The sequence below is a fragment of the Salvelinus namaycush genome, chromosome 5, assembly GCF_016432855.1.
Source record: "Salvelinus namaycush isolate Seneca chromosome 5, SaNama_1.0, whole genome shotgun sequence".
NCBI classification, from domain to species: domain Eukaryota; kingdom Metazoa; phylum Chordata; class Actinopteri; order Salmoniformes; family Salmonidae; genus Salvelinus; species Salvelinus namaycush.
In genome coordinates, this window is record NC_052311.1 from 40,164,606 (window position 1) to 40,186,577 (window position 21,972).

At 43.2% G+C, this 21,972-nt stretch overlaps 1 protein-coding gene across 1 annotated transcript in view; it reads right to left on the reverse strand.

Moving 5' to 3' along the window:
• The window catches only part of LOC120047111 (clathrin coat assembly protein AP180-like), a 68,848-nt gene extending 48,330 nt beyond the window's left edge, over positions 1-20,518 (reverse strand). Inside the window, exon 1 of the mRNA XM_038992650.1 lies at positions 20,389-20,518. Coding sequence (XP_038848578.1) covers positions 20,389-20,518 — 130 coding nt within the window. The remainder of the gene's footprint in view (positions 1-20,388) is intronic.
• Between the last annotated feature and the right edge of the window lie 1,454 nt (positions 20,519-21,972).

Below are 21,972 nucleotides of genomic sequence, written 5' to 3' on the forward strand. Positions count from 1 at the left end.
TGAGTCACTGACATGATCTTCCTGTCCGGGTTGGCGCCCCCCTCGGGTTCGTGCCGTGGGGGAGATCTTCATGGGCTATACTCGGTCTTGTCTCAGGGTAGTAAGTTGGTGGTTTAAAGATATCCCTCTAGTGGTGTGGGGGCTGTGCTTGGTTAAGGTTATATCCTGCCTGGTTGGCCCTGTCCGGGGGTATCGTCGGACGGGGCCACACTGTCTCCCGACCCCTCCTGTCTCAGCTTCCAGTATTTATGCTGCAATAGTTTGATCGGGGGGCTAGGATCAGTCTAGGATCAGTCTGTTAAATCCCAACCGCAGTATTTCTCCTGTCTTATCCTGTACAAATAACCTATGCATGTGACAAATAAACTGATATAATTTGATATAGTGTGTGTTTACCAGAGACAGTAATGTGAAGAACAACATGACCTGCACCAAAGTTAGATTAGGATATAGGCCAAGGACTAGATAAAATGTATTTGTACTACTACTTTTTTGCTACTACTTTTAGTCTTCAAATATTTGGTTGTTTAGTACACTACCTTAGTACACTACTCTCCAGTAGGTGTACCAAAACAGTAGGTGTAGCAAAATATTTAAGGGCATTTTCTCAATAGTGGCGTTACAAGTTTATTAACTTTCAAAGCAGAATAACTTTCCCATTGTTCCTCAACTGCAGTGTATGATATACTATTTTCTATCTCTGACTCTAATTTTATCCAATGTAAAAAACACAATTTCCAATTTTGCTAAATGGGACCAAATCCAGGTGGTGGGTTACATATCTGCTGCCACCTCTCACCTCCTCCCCTGTGCCCTCCAACCCCTACTACTACATAAAAGCTGTTAATTGGAATGACTGTTGATTTAGATTTAGGCAGTGCAGGTGATAATTAACAGTGCTGGTGATAATTAACACCACACACACACACACATAGAGATGGGTATTCTGCTGCAAATGCCTGTCGGATGTCACGATAGAATATATATGTGTTGTTGTGTATGTATGTGTGTTGGTGTGTGTACGTGCATGCGTGTGTGTCCACAGCCCTGATCATGACTCATGTACACTCAAACAGCTGTTGTAGCAGGGCAAGAGGATGGAAGCCATATTGTTTAAATTGCATTGGATAAAGATGGTGGTCCTTATGAGCAGCAGGGTAGCAGGTCTCCTCCTTCTGAACCATCTAATTTGGCTATAATCCAAATCCTGCCAGTGCACTACCTCCCTCTGGGTTCAGGCTAAGGCTGTCCTTCTCATCTTACTAGGGTCTTAACCTTTGAAGTCAGTATGAAAACCATCAGTTTTTCTGACCATAGGGACCAAAAAACACAGTAGAAGCCAGAATCCCAACATGGCCACAATAATAAGATGATGTGAGAGTCATGAAGAGGTTACAAGTTTCCCAAGACTTGTGCCCAGGCAGCTGGGGCCCATGAGTGGCATAGACATAGAAAGCTGGGCTTCTTAATCCATAGCGACCCCATACAGTTGTGTTCTCTCTCCCCTTCCACACAATGAGAACTTGGCAGGAGAACGTACTTAGCATTCACACATAAGCAGTGCAACAGCTCTAAGATTGCTGGAGTCTGCACTGAAGACACAAGCAGGCCCTGTCGAGCCACCATCAAGAGTGTTGAAAGATGTTGAAGCACCTCCTTGCTGTTCAGCTGTAATGATCACAATTCTAAAATAATGAATGCATGGATCTTTCACACAGGTGTGTCTCCAATCCCCTGCTAAGATGATAGCTGACCTGACATCTTACTCTTTTCAGGGCTTTCAATGTAAGCTGTGGTGTGAAGCTACACCGTCTTCTAGGTGTGAAGGTGTGGTCTGAGGAATCCTGACTGACAGACGGACCATTACAGTCTACTGTGTTGTCTGGCAGGAGGAAGACCCATTTCTGATCAGAGTCATGTTCTCAAGAGAGAAAATGTTTTGAAATAGGGAGATTTTAAATGCAAAATCTTGCTTTACAAAATGTTTTGCTACAGAGTGCCCTACTGAACATGACCCAAGTGATCTAGTTCAGCTACTACACTGGTGTCCTATTACACTACTACTGTATTATGTCTAGTGAAATCCCTTGTCCAGTGAGGGTTGGACACCTGAGAGAGGTCACTCTCTCTCTCTCCTCACTGCAGCACACTACTAGCACTGCATAATTTCACTCTCTACTGGGAGAGAATGAATAGGGGTGGGGTAAGGATGATTGGGAGAGAGAGCCTCTCTCCCTCTCGCTCTCCCGCTTATGGGTCAGCATGGAAAGCTTACAGGCCTGGTGTTTGACGATATCACACTCACGAAATCACCATGGAAACATACCGGGGACACAGAGTCTTCAAACGAAAAAGACACGAGAGACCTTTCCGCTTTTTAGATGGCACCACTCTATATCCAGACAAACGATTCCTACATCACAAGATAACACATAGGATTGGGAAATGAACATTAAGTGTGCTTTGGTGTACATCAATCAGGCAAGAACATGTTCTGAATGAATATCAATTTCCAGTCCTCCTCTAGCCGATGGGGAAGCCTTGATGAACAAGACTTGGAAGGACAGCATCACAACTAGTTATAAATAAACAATAAAACAGTAGGATCCACATTTTGCTCAAAAATCATACTTCTTGTATATTTCCTTTTTTTGCCTCTCAATTATTGAAGTCTGAGAGGAAAATCTGCTGGATGCAAAAGTTATTAAATTCATAATGTTGTTAGATCTAATAATGGTTTTGTGAGTGGTTCAGATCACAGACCTGCAATAATATTTAAAAAATTACATATCAAAAAATGAAAAAATATTTTAAAAATATCTGTATTATCTGTCCCATCTCCCCCGCCCCTCCCCCTTCTTAGTAGGTGCCACCATTTTCTATTCCTCCCTCCCTCCCTCCCTCCCTCCCCACCTAAATCTCTCTTCCCCATGAGCTCATTTTGTGGACCTATCTATGCATAAAACAAAACATAATGGGTAGCTCATCTTATGTTTGAAAAATTGTTTGTGGGACCAAGGCACACATGAATAGAATCAGCCTGCATCCATCGATATTCTATACTGACATTCAAAATACAAATGATAAATTCAAACAATTCTACATTTTTGACTACTCTATTGAATGTATCTAATGTTGTTTCCTTGGCGCTGTTCACACGAGCTATGGAGAGCTGTAGTGAAAGATCATCAAGGAAGTTTTGTAGCCATTGCGTTATGCTGAGGTTATGTGGAGGCTTGCATCTGGTCACTAACATTCTTTTTGCCGCAGTCAGCCCAGACAACCATACTCGTTTCTGGGGTACTGTGAAAGTCAGTGAAGAGTCATCTTCAACAATAAAATACTGGGGAGATGGGGAATGGCAGCACCAACTATGCTCGACACAGACCTGGCAACCTGTGACCAAAAGGTCTTCACACTGGGGCAGTCCCACATCATGTGCATGTGGGTTCCAAAACTCAGTGAGTGGATGGAATGGTGTTCATAAGAGCACATAGCAGTTCTTAACTGCAAATGTTTAAAAAATGACACACCAAATTAAACATATTTTTTTTAGGTCACGGAAGGATAATAAACCTTCATCATTCATTATGTCTGAAAATGTATGAATTGTTTGTTCAGACCGTTGTTTAAAAATAATAGGTTTCCCTCCCAAAGGAAGGGAGTTATTTCTAAATATTGGTGTTTGGGTATGCCATTGCACTTCCCAATTACCCAGTTCTTCGATTTGTTGCCAGGTCTGTATTGTGTGGGAGATGATTGGTCCTAACTGAGTACGGCACAACTTAGGAGATGAGGAAGAGAATAGTATCTCTCAGTGTGAATGGTGACACAATATTTTCCTCAATTTCCAACCAAGAAAGACATTTATCTTGATCAAACTATTTCTTAAGTGGGCGGAGCACTAGAGACAAAGCATATTACTTGAAATTGGGTAAACCTAGACCCCAAAACCTTTGGATTGCTGGAGTGTAGTCATTATAATTCTGGGACATTTCCCTTTCCATATGAAATTCAAGACTGAACTTTTGATATTTTCCCAGTACCCTAATGGCGTGGGCAAAGGAAGCATGCCAACAAAGTGATTGAGTCTAGGCAAGACATTCATTTAGACTTTTGAAATTCGACCTGATAAAGTTAATCTTAGATTAAACCATCTGTTGAGATCTGCTGTAGTTGGAGCTGGGACTTGTTTGTAGATCTTCTAAACAAATGTATCTGGAAAGGGAAAAATGTGAAGGTGTTTAAAATGGGTCACAATTGGTATGTTCAATTCTATATTGAGATTGTACATTGCTTTGTTAAGTGGGAGCAGAGATGATTTAGTGAGGTTAATCTTATAACTTGATATACTGCTGAATTGTCTGAATATACTTAATACATTAGGGAGGGATTGTGATACATTGTTAAGGTACAATAATACAGTGCATTTGGAGTATTCAGACCCTTTCCCTTTTTCACATTTTGTTACATTACAGCCTTATTCTAAAATGGATTAAATAAATAAACATCTTCACCAATCTACACACAATACCCCATAATGACAAAGCGAAAACAGATTGTCAGAATTTTTTGCAAATGTATTAGAAATAAAAACAGAAATACCTTATTTACATAAGTATTCAGTCCCTTTGCTATGACACTCAAAATTTTGCTTAGGTGTATCCTGTTTCCATTGATCAACCTTGAGATGTTTCTACAACTTGATTGGAGTCCACTTGTGGTATATTTAATTGATTGGACATGATTTGGAAAGGCACGCACCTGTCTATATAAGGTCCACAGTTGACAGTGCATGTCAGAGCAAAAACCAAGCCATGAGGTTGAAGGAATTGTCCATAGAGCTCCAAGACAGGATTGTGTCGAGGCACAGATCTGGGGACGGGTTCCAAAAATGTCAGCAGCATTTAAAGTCCCCAAGAACACATTGGCCTCCATCATTCTTAAATGGCAGAAGTTTGGAACCGCCAAGACTCTTCCTAGAGCTGACTGCTCGGCCAAACTGAGAAATCGGGGGAGAAGGGCCTTGGTCAGGCAGGTGACCAAGAACTCGATGGTCAATCTGACAGAGCTACAGAGTTACTCTGTAGAGATGGGAGAACCTTCCAGAAAAACAACCATCTCTGCAGCACTCCACCAATCAGGCATTTATGGTAGAGTGGCCAGACAGAAGCCACTCCTCAGTAAAAAGCACATGACAGCCCACTTGGAGACTGCCAAAAGGCACCTAAAGACTCTCAGACCATGAGAAACTAGATTCTCTGGTCTGATGAAACCAAGATTGAACTATTTGGCCTGAATGCCAAGCGTCACGTCTGGAGGAAACCTGGCACCATCCCTATGGTGAAGTATGGTGGTGGCAGCATCATGCTGTGAGGATGTTTTTCAGTGGCAGGGACTGGAAGACTAGTCAGGATCGAGGGAAAGATGAACAGAGCAAAGTACAGAGAGATCCTTGATGAAAACCTGCTCCAGAGGGCTCAGGACTTCAGACTCGGGCAAAGGTTCACCTTCCAACAGGACAATGACCCTAAGCACACAGCCAAGACTTTGGGATAAGTCGCTGAATGTCCTTGAGTGGCCCAGCCAGAGCCCGGATTTGAACCCGATCTAACATATCTGGAGAGACCTGAAAATAGCTGTGCAGCGAAGCTCCCCATCCAACCTGACAGAGCTTGAGAGGATCTTCAGAGAAGAATGGGAGAAACTCCCCAAATACGGGTGTGCCAAGCTTGTAGCGTCATACGCAAGAAGACTCAAGGCTGTAATCACAGCCAAAGGTGCTTCAACAAAGTAGTGAGTAAAAGGTTTAAATGCTCATGTAAATGTGATATTTTTTATTTTATTTTTTTGACCCAAAAATGTAAACCCTGTTTTTGCTTTGTCATTATTGTCACATCTGCTCCTCTCCTCCCCTCCGGTGTACGACGTCGCCAGAGTACAACCGGTCCTGGGATGCATCATTACGCACAGCTGGCACTCATCATTACGTGCAACTGTTAATCATTATGATTCACACCTGGACTCCATTATCTTCATCATTTCCTCCCCTTTATATGTCACTCTCCCAGGTTCACTCACCAGTTGGTATTGTTCTTGTGTATGTTAGTGTCATGTTCTTAGTTTTGTTGTTTTATTAAAACATTTCACCTGCACCTGTTTCCGACTCACCGCCGGTGTAGATTGATGAGGGAAAAATACAATTTAATCAATTTTAGAATAAGGCTGTAATGTAACAAAGTGTCGAAAAAGTCAAAGGGTCTGAATACTTTCCGAATGCACTGTATGTCATCTGCATATAATGAGATTTGGTGGTCTGTGTCCTCAACTGATATTTGCTCTAAATCTTGGGATTGATCTTGTAACGGCTTTCTTCCTGGGATGAAGGAGAGGACCAAAATGCAGCACAGTTAGTGTTCAACATGTTTAATTTAACGAACTTAGAACACTTACAACAATACAAAACAACAAACGTGAAAACCGAGACAGTCCTATCTGGTGCAGAACACAAACACAGAGACAGGAAACAACCACCCACAATCCCCAACACAAAACAAGCCACCTATATATGATTCTCAATCAGGGACAACGATTGACAGCTGTCTCTGATTGAGAACCATATTAGGCTGGACACAGAAACAGACTAACTAGACACACAACATAGAATTCCCACCCAGCTCACGTCCTGACCAACACTAAACAAGCAAAACACATAAGACCTCTGGTCAGGACGTTACAGTACCCCCCTCCTGAGGTGCGGACTCCGAACGCACCCCTAAAACTCAAGAGGAGGGTCTGGGTGGGCATCTGTCCGCGGTGGCGGCTCCGGCGCAGGACACCACTCCACCACTGTCTTTGTCCCCCTCCTTAGCGTCCTTTGAGTGGCGACCCTCGCCCACGACCTTGGCCTAAGAATCCTCCCCAAGGCCCCCACATGATTTAGGAGGTAGCTCAGGACAGAGAGGTAGCTCAGGACAGAGAGGTAGCTCAGGACAGAGAGGTCACTCAGTCCGGAGCTGCCACTCAGTCCGGAGCTGCCACTCAGTCCGGAGCTGCCATTAGTCCGGAGCTACCTCTCTGTCCTGAGCTACCTCTCTGTCCTGAGCTACCTCTCTGTCCTGAGCTACCTCTCTGTCCTGAGCTGTCTCCTCTATCTAGGGGGGACCTTTGTGAAGGTTCCTAGACCAGGGTCGGGGGCGAGGGTCGCCACTCAAAGGACGCTAAGGAGGGGGACAAGGACAATGGTGGAGTGGTGTCCTCGTCCTGCGCCGGAGCCGCCCCGGCGGACAGATGCCCACCCAGACCCTCCTCTTGAGTTTTAGGGGTGCGTTCGGAGTCCGCACCTCAGGAGGGGGGTACTGTAACGTCCTGACCAGAGTTCTTATGTGTTTTGCTGGTTTAGTGTTGGTCAGGACGTGAGCTGGGTGGGAATTCTATGTTGTGTGTCTAGTTTGTCTGTTTCTGTGTCCAGCCTAATATGGTTCTCAATCAGAGGCAGCTGTCAATCGTTGTCCCTTATTGAGAATCATATATAGGTGGCTTGTTTTGTGTTGGGGATTGTGGGTGGTTGTTACCTGTCTCTGTGTTTGTGTTCTGCACCAGATAGGACTGTCTCGGCTTTCACGTTTGTTATTTTGTTATTTGTTAATGTTCATCGTTTATCGTCTTATTAAACATGTTGAACAATAACCGCGCTGCATTTTGGTCCTCTCCTTCATCCCAGGAAGAAAGCCGTTACAGATCTATTGTTTTAGCTAAAGGCTCCATTGATAGCGCAAATAGGTGACTAGACGCTGGACAGCCTTGATGAGTTCCCCGTTTGATGTCGAACTGTGAGGAGCATTGGTTGCCCATCAAAGACCATCGCAAAGGGGTTACGATACATATTTATAAATATTTAGCCAAATACCATTCTTTCCATAGAATACCAGAGACGGTCAAAGGCCTGACTGCACAGGGGGATGGTATATTAGGAGTAATGTGCATTATACATATGAGACGTGTCAGACTGGCGTCAGACAATCTGTTTGACAAAACCTGTTTGATCAGGATTAACTAGTTTGGATAAATGGTTTCAAGACGTTTGGCTAGAACCTTTTCGTACAATTTCATGTCACTGTTAATGAGGGAGAGAGGCCTATGACTTGAATAGAGAGTTGTGTCTTTACCTTTTTTATGTAACAGAGAGATAGTTGCACTATTAACATCTCTATTGAAAAAGCCCATTTGAATAGATGTTTGTATCATTTCTAATAATATCAAGCCAAGTTCAGACCAAAAGGTTAAATAGAATTCCGGTTCGGATGCCATCCCATCCAGGGGATTTACCTCAGTTCATGTCTTTCAATGCATCGTGCAGTTCATTGAGCATTATACTGTAGGTCAATTTAGAGTGTGAATCATCGGAGGAGAGTTGCGGTAGATTCAAGCCCTCGAAAAAGGATCTCTTGCTTTCTGCTGTATTTTGTACTTCAGAACAGTATAATTTTTCATATCAATTTTTAAATTGTAAATTGATTGATGGTGAAAAAGAGAACACGTCAGACTGAATGGAAACAACGTCAGCAAGACTATCATTATTGCGTAATTTACTAGCTAAGAGGAAGCTAGGTCTATTACCGTCCACATAATCAGTTTGTCTGACTTAATGAATTAGAAATTCTGCTCTTAATTTGAGTAAGGAATTTAACTAAGGATAAAATGAGACTGTTGAGACTTGTTCAAACCAGAAGCAAATGCTATTGTATTGTTTCTAATGAACCCTTTAATGGCATCCCACAGGAATTCATTATCATTCACCAATTCTTTGTTGAGGAGGACAAATTCATGTAAATCAGACCTGAATTGATTACAGAAATCCAATTTTTTTAAGAGAGTGAGATTACTTGTGGCACAATTTGGAACATTGGTTATAGTTTGCTGCAGACCAAAGACGATCAGTTAATGAACATAATGACAAAGTTGGATGACAAATCAGCAGAACTCATTGAAGTCGCTGACCAAATGAATGATGAGAGAACTCAGGTGATGAAGATGGAAATATTGATTTCTAAGCAAGCAACGGAAATCTCATCACTGAATCTCTCGCTCCGTACTCGAGACCTCTATTTGCAAACCATGACAGATAAGTTTGAGACCGAAAGGAGCAAGTGTGACACTCACGTGTCCAAAATCAGTACTCTAAGCGCTCAAGTGGACTCTGCAATGCAGCAGAATACCACCCTTAGGTACCATCTGGATGAAGTCCAGAATGGTCACGCTCTACAGCACGACTACCAATCCAAGCAACCGGAGCCCTGTACTCACAGGAGTAAAGACGATAGGTTTCAGACCTTGCCTCCCTCATGTGTCCCTCAGTCTTCTCTTGGCCATTCGGCACTGAGTAATATTGCGCCTCTTGGCCAACAACAACAAGGCTTGGCTTCTCCTCTTGGCCTTTCGGCCCCAATCTCTCCACAGGATGAAGCCAACCCTCTCCACCCGCTTGGCGCGGAATACCTTGACAAACTCGTCAAGTATTTCCCCACCTTTGACCCCGTTCCAGGTCAGCCAAACGATACTGAGACGTTCCTAACTGACATAGAGGACGCGTTGGATGGCTACCCGAACGCTACAGGTTCTGACAGGGTTTACCTGTTGAAGCGAACGTCAAATAGACACGTGACAAGGTTCATTCGTCTACAACAGCAACACATGCTAAATGACTACGCTAAACTTGCCACAGCTTTGAAAGTAGAATTCAGTGGTTCTGCGACTCGCAAACACAATAGCTCACTGGCTAACACCGTCAAACAAGCTCGGAACGAACACCCACAAGCTTACTATCATAGGCTTCGTTCAGCTTACTTTGGCCTACTCACTGAAACAGGCATGGAAGACCTGTTACCTTTTAAACAAATGTTCCTGTCGAACATGTATCCTACCTTCATTACCTACTTGGGCCCTGCCGCCCACGTTGGCTTGCCTATCTTACAACTCAGAGAGCTTGCAAGCACAGCTTTTAAGGCATCAAAAGTTCACAACGCTAAGAGCCCTGACCACTCGGTTTTGAAGTTTGACCAGGAGCACTCACTCCAGCTAGAGGGTGCATTATCAGGTATTGGAGCGTTGAGAGATGACGCACAACAACAGTTTCTACCACGAAACCATGATTCCAATAACCTCCGCGGTCGAAATAACTGTAAAGTACGTCGCAATCAACATGACTACCGCTACAATCGACCTGTTCGCTACGTTCCTGCACCCAACCCACAAAAAGTGTCAGAGCACAAGGAAGGACAATCAAAACGTAGACCAATGTTCTCCAGAAGTTCCACTACGGGAAGAACTAAAGCGAGGACAATTTGAGAAAAGGGTAAAAGATAAGTCACAAGGACTAGACGGGGAATTACCGGACACCAGGTCCGCAGAAATTAACACCCTTAGCAAGGACGTTAAAGTTCAAATTTCTCCCGCTCTCATTCAAGACCCTATCCAGGGCCCGCTTGATCAAGAAACAAGCCCCCGGGCTTTGTCTATAGACTCTGATACAAAGGTTGCGAAGAAAAAGGTCAAACGCTTCGTTAATGCCAAGCCCACTCAAAATCGTAAAAGTCAATCTGCTTCCACCTTGAACAGAAATGGCACATCACGTCGTTGCGAAAGACCACTCCACTTTGTGGGGAATATGTCCACTAAACACGAATCGAAACGGCCGTACCTGGAAACAGTCCTGGAGGACTGCTTAACTTGTCATGCGCTAATTGATTCGGGTGCGACAATATCACTCATCTCTCAAACATTGTTTGATAATCTAAAAAGGGCTTTGAAGCCAACTAAACGTTGGTTAAAAGTGGAACGATGCGACACTACACTTCGAGGGGTCACTCAGACTACCTCGGCTCTCACATTGAGAGTCATGCTGAAACTACACTTCAAGGACGTATCGCTCATTCACCCTGTGTACGTTACCAGCCTCGAAACTGTACCCCTGCTACTTGGAGCAGACTTGATGGATCGGTTTTTCCCATTGATGGATTGGAAAACCAACCAGGTATGGTCACAGGCCACCCTGCCTTCTCCACTGACCACACTGTCTTCCCCTAACGCTAGCTGCAACGCAGTCAGTCACGAGGGATATCTGTCAAAAGCACCCCTTGGGAAAAAGACGTTTAAAAACCTCTTGGGGCAGAATCCGATCCAAGGAGATATTACGATACCTCGACACATTCCATCAGCCAACCTAATTGACCATTCTTTTCATGATTTCGAGCCAGCTGTCTCTGTTAATAAGCAACTTCCCTCCTCCGTGCAGTCGTGCAATACGGTAGTTGAGATGAACTCCTCTTGCCCTTCAGACATTTCCGCAAGCACTGCGGCCGTCTCAGCAAGAAAAACATCGATGCGCAGAGTATACTCTGCTTCCGATGATACACCTTCCGCTTTGTTGGGGACTGTCAACCCTTACAATGACACTAATGGCGTCAGTCCAGCAACTGACCCGATGATTCCCACTGGTGAAACAGTTGGCGATATCACAGACCGATATCCTTGTCTCAGTTCGCAGGTACTGAAGAGGTTGCCACACGCGGACACGGTGGGGACTGACATGCCTCGACAGCCACTGAGCGTTTTGAAGCACAAACACCAGGAGATTTGGTTGAAAGGTTACAGCCATTCTCATAACAACGCGGCCGCTGACAACTCGTACATCGGGTCCGATCTTTTCATTTGCGCCTCGGACACCAACACCACCCGCTGGTGGGGGGGTCCCGAGACACAAAGGGGGGGAATAGTAGCCCAGACCCATGATGAGCCTCATCGAGGCCGGTGGGGGGGTCAAGACTACGGACAACACCGTACGAGGCCGCCAGAGCATAAATCAAATCTAGTTGTAAACTCCCCGATGAGAACATTGAGGAGCAGACAGGCCCCTAGACGGGGATTATCTTAGAGCACATCTAAAATAGTACTGAGGTGTACCGCACTGGTCGTAAAGGAAGTCCAGTGGACTTGTCCACCTCCAAAACAAATGGCAACAATAATCATTCCTTGCCATGTGTAGGTTCAACTACAATACAACTCGTAAAATGCTCCAATCATGTGTTCCGGTAGTATAATATTTCAAAATAAATCGGTAGGATAACTGGTCCCTTTGAGCACCAGTACCAATACCAGCAACAGTCAGTCTAGCTACAATCAGTAAGGAGGTTAGAGACCTAACCAATCAAATTACCCTTGACAATAGCGACATAGGAGTCACTCAGAGTGCAACACAGGGAAGGGAATCTCCAGTGCACTCTTCCAATGGTTAACACACATGCCACTAATAAATAGAATCCTTCATTCAGGAGGAAAATTATTAGAATCATTAACCATGATCACACCACGTACGACTGGTCCAATACTTAAAGAGTACTTCCGTCGTGAGGTCAGCTCCTCCGTGGATAACATAGCTATGAAATAGACTTCATACCTATCACCACTACAATAGTGGAAGACACAGTGACTTAGAAAAAACTACTACAGACTCCCTCGACACCAATTCTGACTGACCTCCAGGCATCGACCTGAAAATTACCTGACTACGTCAGACTCATTCTGAACAAGTTGTAATCTGCCAGGATACTTGGTTTTCTTCCCTTGACATGCACGCTTGTTTAAGCATAAACGCACATGCACAACGGAACATCCAATTAGGATTTATGCTAGGATCACTTAAGGGTCCAAGCAAAATACCAGCCTTAGTAAAGTTGAACATTTACTTCTAGGCCTTTGTCTCTACAGCACTCACCAGTTTTCTTCCCAGAAGTCCATAGGTCATCCCTGTAGACTGCCCAAAACTAGTGCCTTACAGCTGTAAAGTTATCATATAGTTATCAACTTAGGATAGTGCCTAAGCAACACACCAAGTAGGAAAACCCTAGATATGGCGTTAGAGACAATGCCATGATAGTCATTTTGCCAGAACATTGGACGTATATAGAGTACATTCCAATTAGATTATTTTTGTGTGAGAACTATATTTTGTATCTTTTTTTTGTTTATGCTTTCATTCCTTTTCGGTTCAGTTCCTTTGACATTTAGGAAGTGATAGAGCCATAAACAACTTCCCCATACAACATTCACTTAGTGCCACAACGCCGCTCATTGGGGAATGAATGTAATTATATATATATTTCATGAGTGTGTGTGCGTTGTTAACATCTGCCTAAGTTACTGCTCAGATCTTCCGGTCTGGACGACAACCAGACGACGGGTCCGGAACGGCGACCCCAAATCCGGACACCCACGGCCCATCCTTGTGGCGGCATGCCCGCTGTCAGAGAGCCTACCAAGGTAAACCACCAGAGGGGACTGCAACGATGATCTACAAACAGGACATCCCCTGGCCCTCCCTGGGGTACTTTGTAGCTTCCAGGGAACCTACCAAGGTACATCACTAGAAGGGACCGCAACGGCGATCACCAACCGGACATCAACTGCCATCCTTGTGGTGGACTGCTCCGCTTTCAGAGAAGCCTACCAAGTTCAACCACCAGAGGGGACTGCAACGATGATCTACAAACAGGACACCACGTGTTAATGATTTTATGTTGATTTGTAACTTGCAGGACAAACAAGATCCAAACCACCAGGGGGGGTATGTCATGACGTCGCCTGCTTGGGTAGTGCAAACCCCATCCCCCTCTCCCTGCCTCTCCCTTTCCTACCACAACCCATGCGGTGATCACAGAGAGATGTCGTAAATTCCTGAGAATCTCCTCATGGCCAACAGTATTATAGACAGAGGGTAAACTTTCAGGACAAAGGAATTCTCTTCCACCTCACAGAACTTGAGGTACGAACATATTTCATGTTCCTGCAAAAGTAGGAAAGATCGGTGAAGATCCCAGCTATTAACATGTCCATTTGTCCCCACGTGGGAAACTCAGGAGAGACTGTGGGACCACATTACCATACCGCTGTTTATATAATAACCTCAGATATGAGGTTTACACCTGTTTGTTGTATAAAATGAATGAGTGAGTATGATACTGTTTGTATAAGTGTGTAATATGATTTTGAACTGTTTAATGAAGGACAATACAAATCCCTGTTGTATTTGAACTAAATCCAAGGACCGCCCTGAGCCAGTTGGGTCAGAGACCATGGGACCACCACCCTCTGCTATCTGAATAAAAGCCAACTCTAAGAAATTACCATTGAGACCATGTTTATCCTCAATGGGGAGAACGAAGGTTAATGTAACATTGCTGAATCTTTAACCATACCACGTGGTTAAAACTCTTATACTAATAATAACACGTTTTGATATTGACTACTAGTCTGCAGCTAGGAATTCGGTATCATTGAACGCGAAGAAAGACAACCGCCGAAACATCCATTCATCCAACGAATGTCACTCTGAACAATCCACAATAACTACGACAGAAGGAACTCCAACCAAAACGAACTTCTCTCCAACGATCAAGACACACACACACCGAGCGTAACTATATATATATTGATTGCAATTGTTCCCGAATGAGTGAGCGTTCATGTGTAAGGATTAGCATGTCAATTGTTATAATTATGGACTCTGTAGTGAATTCTTAGTCGAACGCCATTTTCCCTTTGTCTAACAGCCGCCATGCCGGTTCAGCCCACTAGGGCATATTGCTCCCATCATTTCATGTAACTATTTTAAGCTTGTTTGTTTGTTTGTTTATGCATTTCTGTGAATTAATTAGTTAGTAATAAATAAATGATTTAAGACAATTGATGTATGGATGACTCATAGTGAAGACTGGGTTCGTGCAGATAATCAACAATTTACGACGTTTGGAATGAGACTAACGTGAGGTAGAGTAAATAAATCATTAATTAGAAGACTATTGATCAGATATGAAAATATCTGAAAGGTTATATTGGGAAATTATAACTTTGTAATCTAATAACTTTCCCTGGTGCCCTCGAATTCATAGTTAATTAGTTACGTTATTACTCAAGTGATAGCGTAATCCCTAATTACAGGAATCTTTTATAAAAACTATAAGTCTTCAATTTAACGATAGCAAAGACACGACATTTGCATAAGTTTCTGTCATGATCAGACATAGACATACAGTATGTACAATTTCCACCTTTTGTACTAGATGCAATAACTGTGATGAAAGTAATATGTAATCAATCTATCCTTGAAAATGATCTGTGCCTGTAACGGCAGCCTTCCTCCTCTTCGTCTGAAGAGGAGGTGTAGCAGGGATCGGACCAAGACGCAGCGTAGCTCGTGTTCAACATGATTTAATAGACGAGACGAAAACGTGAACACTTACAAATAACAAAATAACAAACGTGGCAAACCGATACAGTCCTAGCTGGTGCAGAGAAACACAAAGACAGGAAGCAACCACCCACAATCCCCAACACAAAACAAGCCACCTAAATATGATTCCCAATCAGAGACAACACAAAACCCCTGCCTCTGATTGGGAACCATATTAGGCCAAACATAGAAACAGACAAACTAGACACACAACATAGAATGCCCTCCCAGCTCACGTCCTGACCAACACTAAAACAAGCACAACACACAATAACTATGGTCAGAACCTGACAGTGCCTAGCAGAGTAAAAAGTATATTCTTTCAGGTGTGGATTATGCACTCTCCATATTGTATATCTACTAGTGTAACATCAGAAACCATATTTTGCTACGCTATAGTGGCTAGTGGTGCAGTACCCAATTTGTTAGATTTACACATTGTCGGGTTTATGGTTGTATTCACTTCACCCCCTAAGACCATATGGAAATCTGATATTCCAGCAAGAATTTTGGATAGAGAAACAAAAGAACGAATAATCGTAAGTATTGGGGGCATATGCAGAAACAAAAATATATACAGTACCAGTCAAAAGTTTGGACACACCTACTCATTCAAGGGTTTTTCTTTATTTTTACTATTTTCTACATTGAATAATAATCGTGAAGACATCAAAAGTATGAAATAACACATATGAAGTAACCAAAAAAGTGTTGAAAAATGTAAAATATATTTTACATTCTTCAAAGTAGCACCCCTTTGCCTTCATGACAGCTTTGAACACTCTTGGCATTCTCTCAATCAGCTTCATGAGGAATGCTTTTCCAACAGTTTTGAAGGAGTTCCCACATATGCTGAGCAATTGTTGGCTGCTTTTCCTTCACTGTGCGGTCCAACTCATCCCAAACCATCTCAATTGGGGTGAGGTCGGGTGATTGTGGAGGCCAGGTCATCTGATGCAGCACTCCATCACTCTCCTTCTTGGTCAAATAGCCCTTACACAGCCTGGAGGTGCGTTGGGTCATTGTAATGTTGAAAACCAAATGATAGTCCCACTAAGCGCAAACCAGATGGGATGGCTTATCGTTGCAGAATGACGTGGTAGCCATGCTGGTGAAGTGTGCCTTAAATTCTAAATAAATCACTGACAGTGTCACCAGCAAAGCAGCCCCACACCATCACACCTTCTCCCCCATGCTTCACGGTGGGAACCACACATACGGAGATCATCCGTTCACCTACTCTGTGTCTCACAAAGACACGGCGGTTGGATCCAAAAATCTCAAATTTGGACTCGTTAGACCAAAGGACAGATTTCCACCGGACTAATGTCAATTGCTCATGTTTCTTGGCCTAAACAAGTCTCTTCTTCTTATTTGTGTCCTTTAGTAGGAGTTTCTTTGCAGCAATTCGACCATGAAGGCCTGGTTCACACAGCCTCCTCTGAACAGTTGATGTTGAGATGTGACCGTTACTTGAACTCTGTGAAGCATTTATTTTGGCTGCAATCTGAGGTGCAGTTAACTCCAATGAACTTATCCTCTGCAGCAGAGGTAACTGTGGGTCTTCCTTTCCTGTGGCGGTCCTCATGAGAGCCAGTTTCATCATAGTGCTTGATGATTTTTGCGACTGCACTTGAAGAAACATTCAAAGTTCTTGAAATGTTCCACATTGACTGACCTTCATGTCTTAAAGTAATGAAGGACTGTCATTTCTCTTTGCTTATCTGAGCTGTTATTACCATAACATAGACTTGGTCTTTTACCAAATAGGGATATCTTCTATATACCACCCTTACCTTGTCACAACACAACTGATTGGCTCAAACGCATTAAGAAGGAAAGAAATTCCACAAATGAACTTTTAACAAGGCACACCTGTTAATTGAAATGCATTCCAGGTGACTACCTCATGAAGCTGGTTGAGAGAATGCCAAGAGTGTGGAAAGCTGTCATCAAGGCAAAGGGTGGCTACTTTGAAGAATCTCAAATTTAAAATATATTTAGATTTGTTTAACACTTTTTTGGTTACTACATGATTCCATATGGGTTATTTCATAGTGTTGATGTCTTCACTATTATCATACAATGTAGAAAATAGTTTAAAAAATAATAAAAACCCTTGAATGAGTAGGTGTGTCCAAACTTTTGACTGGTACTGTAAATTTGCCAGAAAATATTTCTTTCACATAGGTAATCCTCCCTTCTTGATCATTGAAACTTGAGATTACGGCGAAACACAACAATTACCACTTTTGTTTTATTATTAACAGAAGAAAAGGCAGCCAACTTCAAGTTGTTGTTTTCTATTTTGCTTACATCATCATCCTTCATTATATGAGATTCCTGGAGCATGGCAATATCTACTCCTTTCCTATTCACAATATCAAAACAACTAGTATGCTTTTTTTTCTCCTTTTATGCCCTGTAAATTCCAAGAAAGCACAGTTAGCTTAACGATTAAAAATCTGGAAAAGACTTTGTTGCAAATGTAATAATGAGTACAATACCATTTTAAAGTAAATAAAAAGTAAATAGATGAGTAATCAATAATCAGCATAGAATACAGTACGTAAAAATAAAAAATAAACTACATTTTCCAAGAGCCCTCCCAGATTGCAACTCATATAAACATCCCCCTTTCCCTCCCCTACCCTCCCACTAAAAAGGGAATACTTGTGATTATATTGCAGTTGTATTAGACTTGTAATATCTACATCAATGATTGATTTAATTATGAGACTATTTGCCATATGTACTTTTGTGTGTGTGTGTGTGTGTGTGTGTGTGTGTGTGTGTGTGTGTGTGTGTGTGTGTGTGTGTGTGTGTGTGTGTGCATGCACGTGTGCGTGTGCATGCATATATATGTGTGTGTGAACCTGTTGTGTATTCAGTGGAGAGCATTGTCCCTTAGAGCTAGTCAGTGGGTCGACATCACATATACTAAGAGCACTAAACGAGAGTGACTAGTTATGAGGAGCAGAGGACACTGAGTCTGCACTTTCCGAGATGTCAAATGATTGCTCACACATGATTGGCCGGGGGGTGGGCTTTCCAATCCCCCAATCCCATGATTAAGGGGAGAACATAAACATGCTTTACTCCCAGACTCAAGGAGGGTGGATTGATTATTCCCTGTGAGGTTTTTCCAAGGTCACTCTTGGTTTTCATATTGATGATGTACAGAAGGAGAAACTATAGCATTAGGTTACCTAGCTGGCGCAGTATTGGGCTATCATCCTGGCAAGCAGACTCTCTTGGCCTAATTGCCACAGACTGATCACCAATGGTCCTTAGGGAGAAAGTGAGGCAAACAAGCCACCTGCCATCAGTGATAATGTAGGCCTGATGCAAATCAGAGGCCTTTGGATTAAATTGATCTGGTGCCTGACCTGGACACCCATGACAAAGATTCTCTCAGGTAGGAGTGTATAATCTTTCAAATGCTTACACATAATCGCATACAGGGGTATACACTTAGTATACAAAACATTAAGAATACCTGCTCGTTCCATGACATAGACTGACCAGGTGAATCCAGGTGAAAGCTATATGATCCCTATATGATCCCAATCAGTGTAGATGAAGGGGAGGAGACAGGTTAAATCATTATTTTTTAAGCCTTGCGACAATTGAAGCATGGATCGTGCACCATTGAGAGGGTGAATGGGCAAGACAAAAGATTTAAGCGCCTTTGAACGGGATATGGTAGTAGGTGCCAGGCGCACCGGTTTGTGTCAAGAACTGCAACGCTGACGGATGCTTCACACTCAACAGTTTCCTGTGTGTATCAAGAATGGTCCACCACCCAAAGGGCATCCAGCCAACTTGACACAACTGTGGGAAGCATTGGAGTCAACATGGGCCAGCATCCCTGTGGCACGCTTTCAACACCTTGTAGAGTCCATGCCCTGACAAGTTGAAGCTGTTCTTAGGGCAAAAGGTTGGAGGTGCAACTCAGTATTAGGAAGGCGTTCCTAATGTTTGGTATACTCAGTGTATATTGGGTGTGTCAGACATTTAGTAAAATACAACTCTGAAACTAAGAAGTAAATTCAGCACATCGGGTTTCCTATGTCATTGTAAGGCAAAACCTGAAAAAAAACCTTGTATCTCCTCACCATCTAACAAAGTGGGGCTTTGATACCAGACACAGCTGACAGACAGTGCCACTCCGCCTCCAATACCTCCTCAAACTGGCCAGGTCCCGAGGTACAAGCCTGTGTTAGTAGTAGTGACAACAGGACCTTTGACCTTTAGCATTATGCATTTAGCAACATTGGTGCAGGAATCTATTATTCAGACAGATAGAGGCCCTGATCCAATGCTTTAAAAACATAGCCTGCCTTCCTTCCTTCATTCCTTCCTTTCTGCTTTGAGGTAATCCCTGATCTAACAAAAATTGCTAGGTGTAAGCAATGGTTCTATCCCATAGCTTCTACCATTTCACCCATATCAGATCACTTATTTCTCAAATGAGGGTGGAAGGAAGGATGCAGAGGTAGGAGGCTGATGGCTCTGTTCTGTTCAATGTCCTGGCTCGAAGTTGACTACTTCAGTCTAACCGCCCCTTTTATGAGCACAGCAGGCATCAATATTGATCGGTGATGCCTGGCAAGGGGCCTGGATAGTCTGGCTAAAGCAAAAAAACATTTGTTTTAGGTCTACATGATGAACATTTTTATTTCACACAAGCAAATGAAGATGGCGAATCATTACTATTGATTTAATAATATTATAATATGGGTATAGGTATCACAGGAGATTGGTGGCACCTTAATTGAGGAGGACAGGCTCGTTGTAATGGCTGGAGCGGAATGAGTAGACTAGTATCAAATACATGAAACACATAGTTGATGACACTCCATTTGCTCCATTATGAGCGTCCTCCCCTTAACAGCCTCCACTGATAGGTATAATATTATTAAATCACAGGAACACACACACACACACACACACACACACACACACACACACACACACACACACACACACACACACACACACACACACACACACACACACACACACACACACACACACACAGGAAGGGAACCAGTACTTGTAAGGTGTGTGTAGAGATAGGGAGGAGAGGCCATACTTACATTCCAGGTGTTTTTTCTTGGGTGCTGTCTGCTCATGAGTGGTGGCTTTGCAGACAGCTCGAGCAACCTCCGATCCCGTTAAGCTGTATTGCGCCGCGGCAATGCGGTCCGTCAGCGTCTGCCCCGACATCTTCTCTCCGTGGCGTCAAACCTCACGAATCAAACGTCAAAAATGGTCCCCCCCAAAGCACAACCAGTCGTGGTATTCCAGACTGCCCTTAAAAATCCACTGGGGAGGTGGATATAGGTAAAAAATACTCTCAGCCTAGATATGGGGAAATGTTCTGAGATCGGAAATGAAACGACAAATTGAAAAGGATGCTTGACATGGATAATGACAAATACGGTTGCGTCGTGCTTTCCTCTCGAGTCAATTTACCGATAGCCTATGCCGTACTTAGCCCTGGCCCATGCTATATGAACTCGATTTGATAAATGAGATTGGCCTATTGGCTAACAGAGGTGCAATTTATCCTCAATATGCAATACAAAAAGGCAAAGGGAGAGATGAGGTCGATGTATTTTCTATGATACCTTCTCGTTGTAATTGTCTATAAACGGGTATTTATTTTTTGCAATGTTTGATTTGTATAATTCTACATTAGTAATAAATGTTTTACAATTAAATATCCGTTCAATTACTTGTAGGTTATTCTATTCTAAAGTCCTTACTGTAACGGTTTGGATGGTCTCCTCCTTGTAAAATGATGGTTCGCTGTGGATGATGCTCGACCGACAACGCGTCCTTCTCTCTTCCAGCGAAGGACTATATTCCTCGCCAAGGACCCCAGTTTTTCAGCCAACTATTTCGCCTCTCAATTTATGGGCCATTAAATAACAGTGGCGTTCTTTCCTCCCAGTGATCCACCGTTCACCACCGACGATGCTTGAAACTGAGGAGGTGGATTTGCCTTGTTTGTTTATTTATTTATTATCTCACTCCTCCCCCTCGTCTGAGTCAGATGGCACGTCATTTAAGAACCCAGTAGGCTAGTAGCAGCATCGATATAATCAGCGGGCTGCATCCCAATGGCGAGGCGAGTTCTTAAAGGGGACTACAGAAGCCAACGATGCAACTGATAGGCATGAGTAACCAACAGCTGATCTAGCCAGTGCTGGAGAAGGATTTGGAAAGCTCCCTGACTCAACTATATTGTGTTGTATTACGCTGCTTATTATGCTTTCATATGTAATCCCCGTTGGAAGTCTGTTTGTCTTTTCCTCTGGATTCCCTGAGAAGAATGGTTTGTTCACAATGATATGTTTGCGCATCTATTGGTGATGATAGAGAAACCTTCAAGTATTTATATTAGAACCATTTCAGCTCCATGGCGCTGTCCATAGGTGCTGCCCAGTCTATGGATCTTAAACCATTTCAGCATCATGGCGCTGTCCTCAATTGGTTTCCACCAAAAACACCTTCCACCAAGAAGACCAGCATCCCAGAGTCGCCTCTTCACTGTTGACATTGAAACTGGTGTTTTGGGGTACTATTTAATGAAGCTGCCAGTTGAGGACTTGTGGGGCTTCTGTTTCTTCAAACTAGACACTCTAATGTACTTGTCCTCTTGCTCAGTTGTGCAC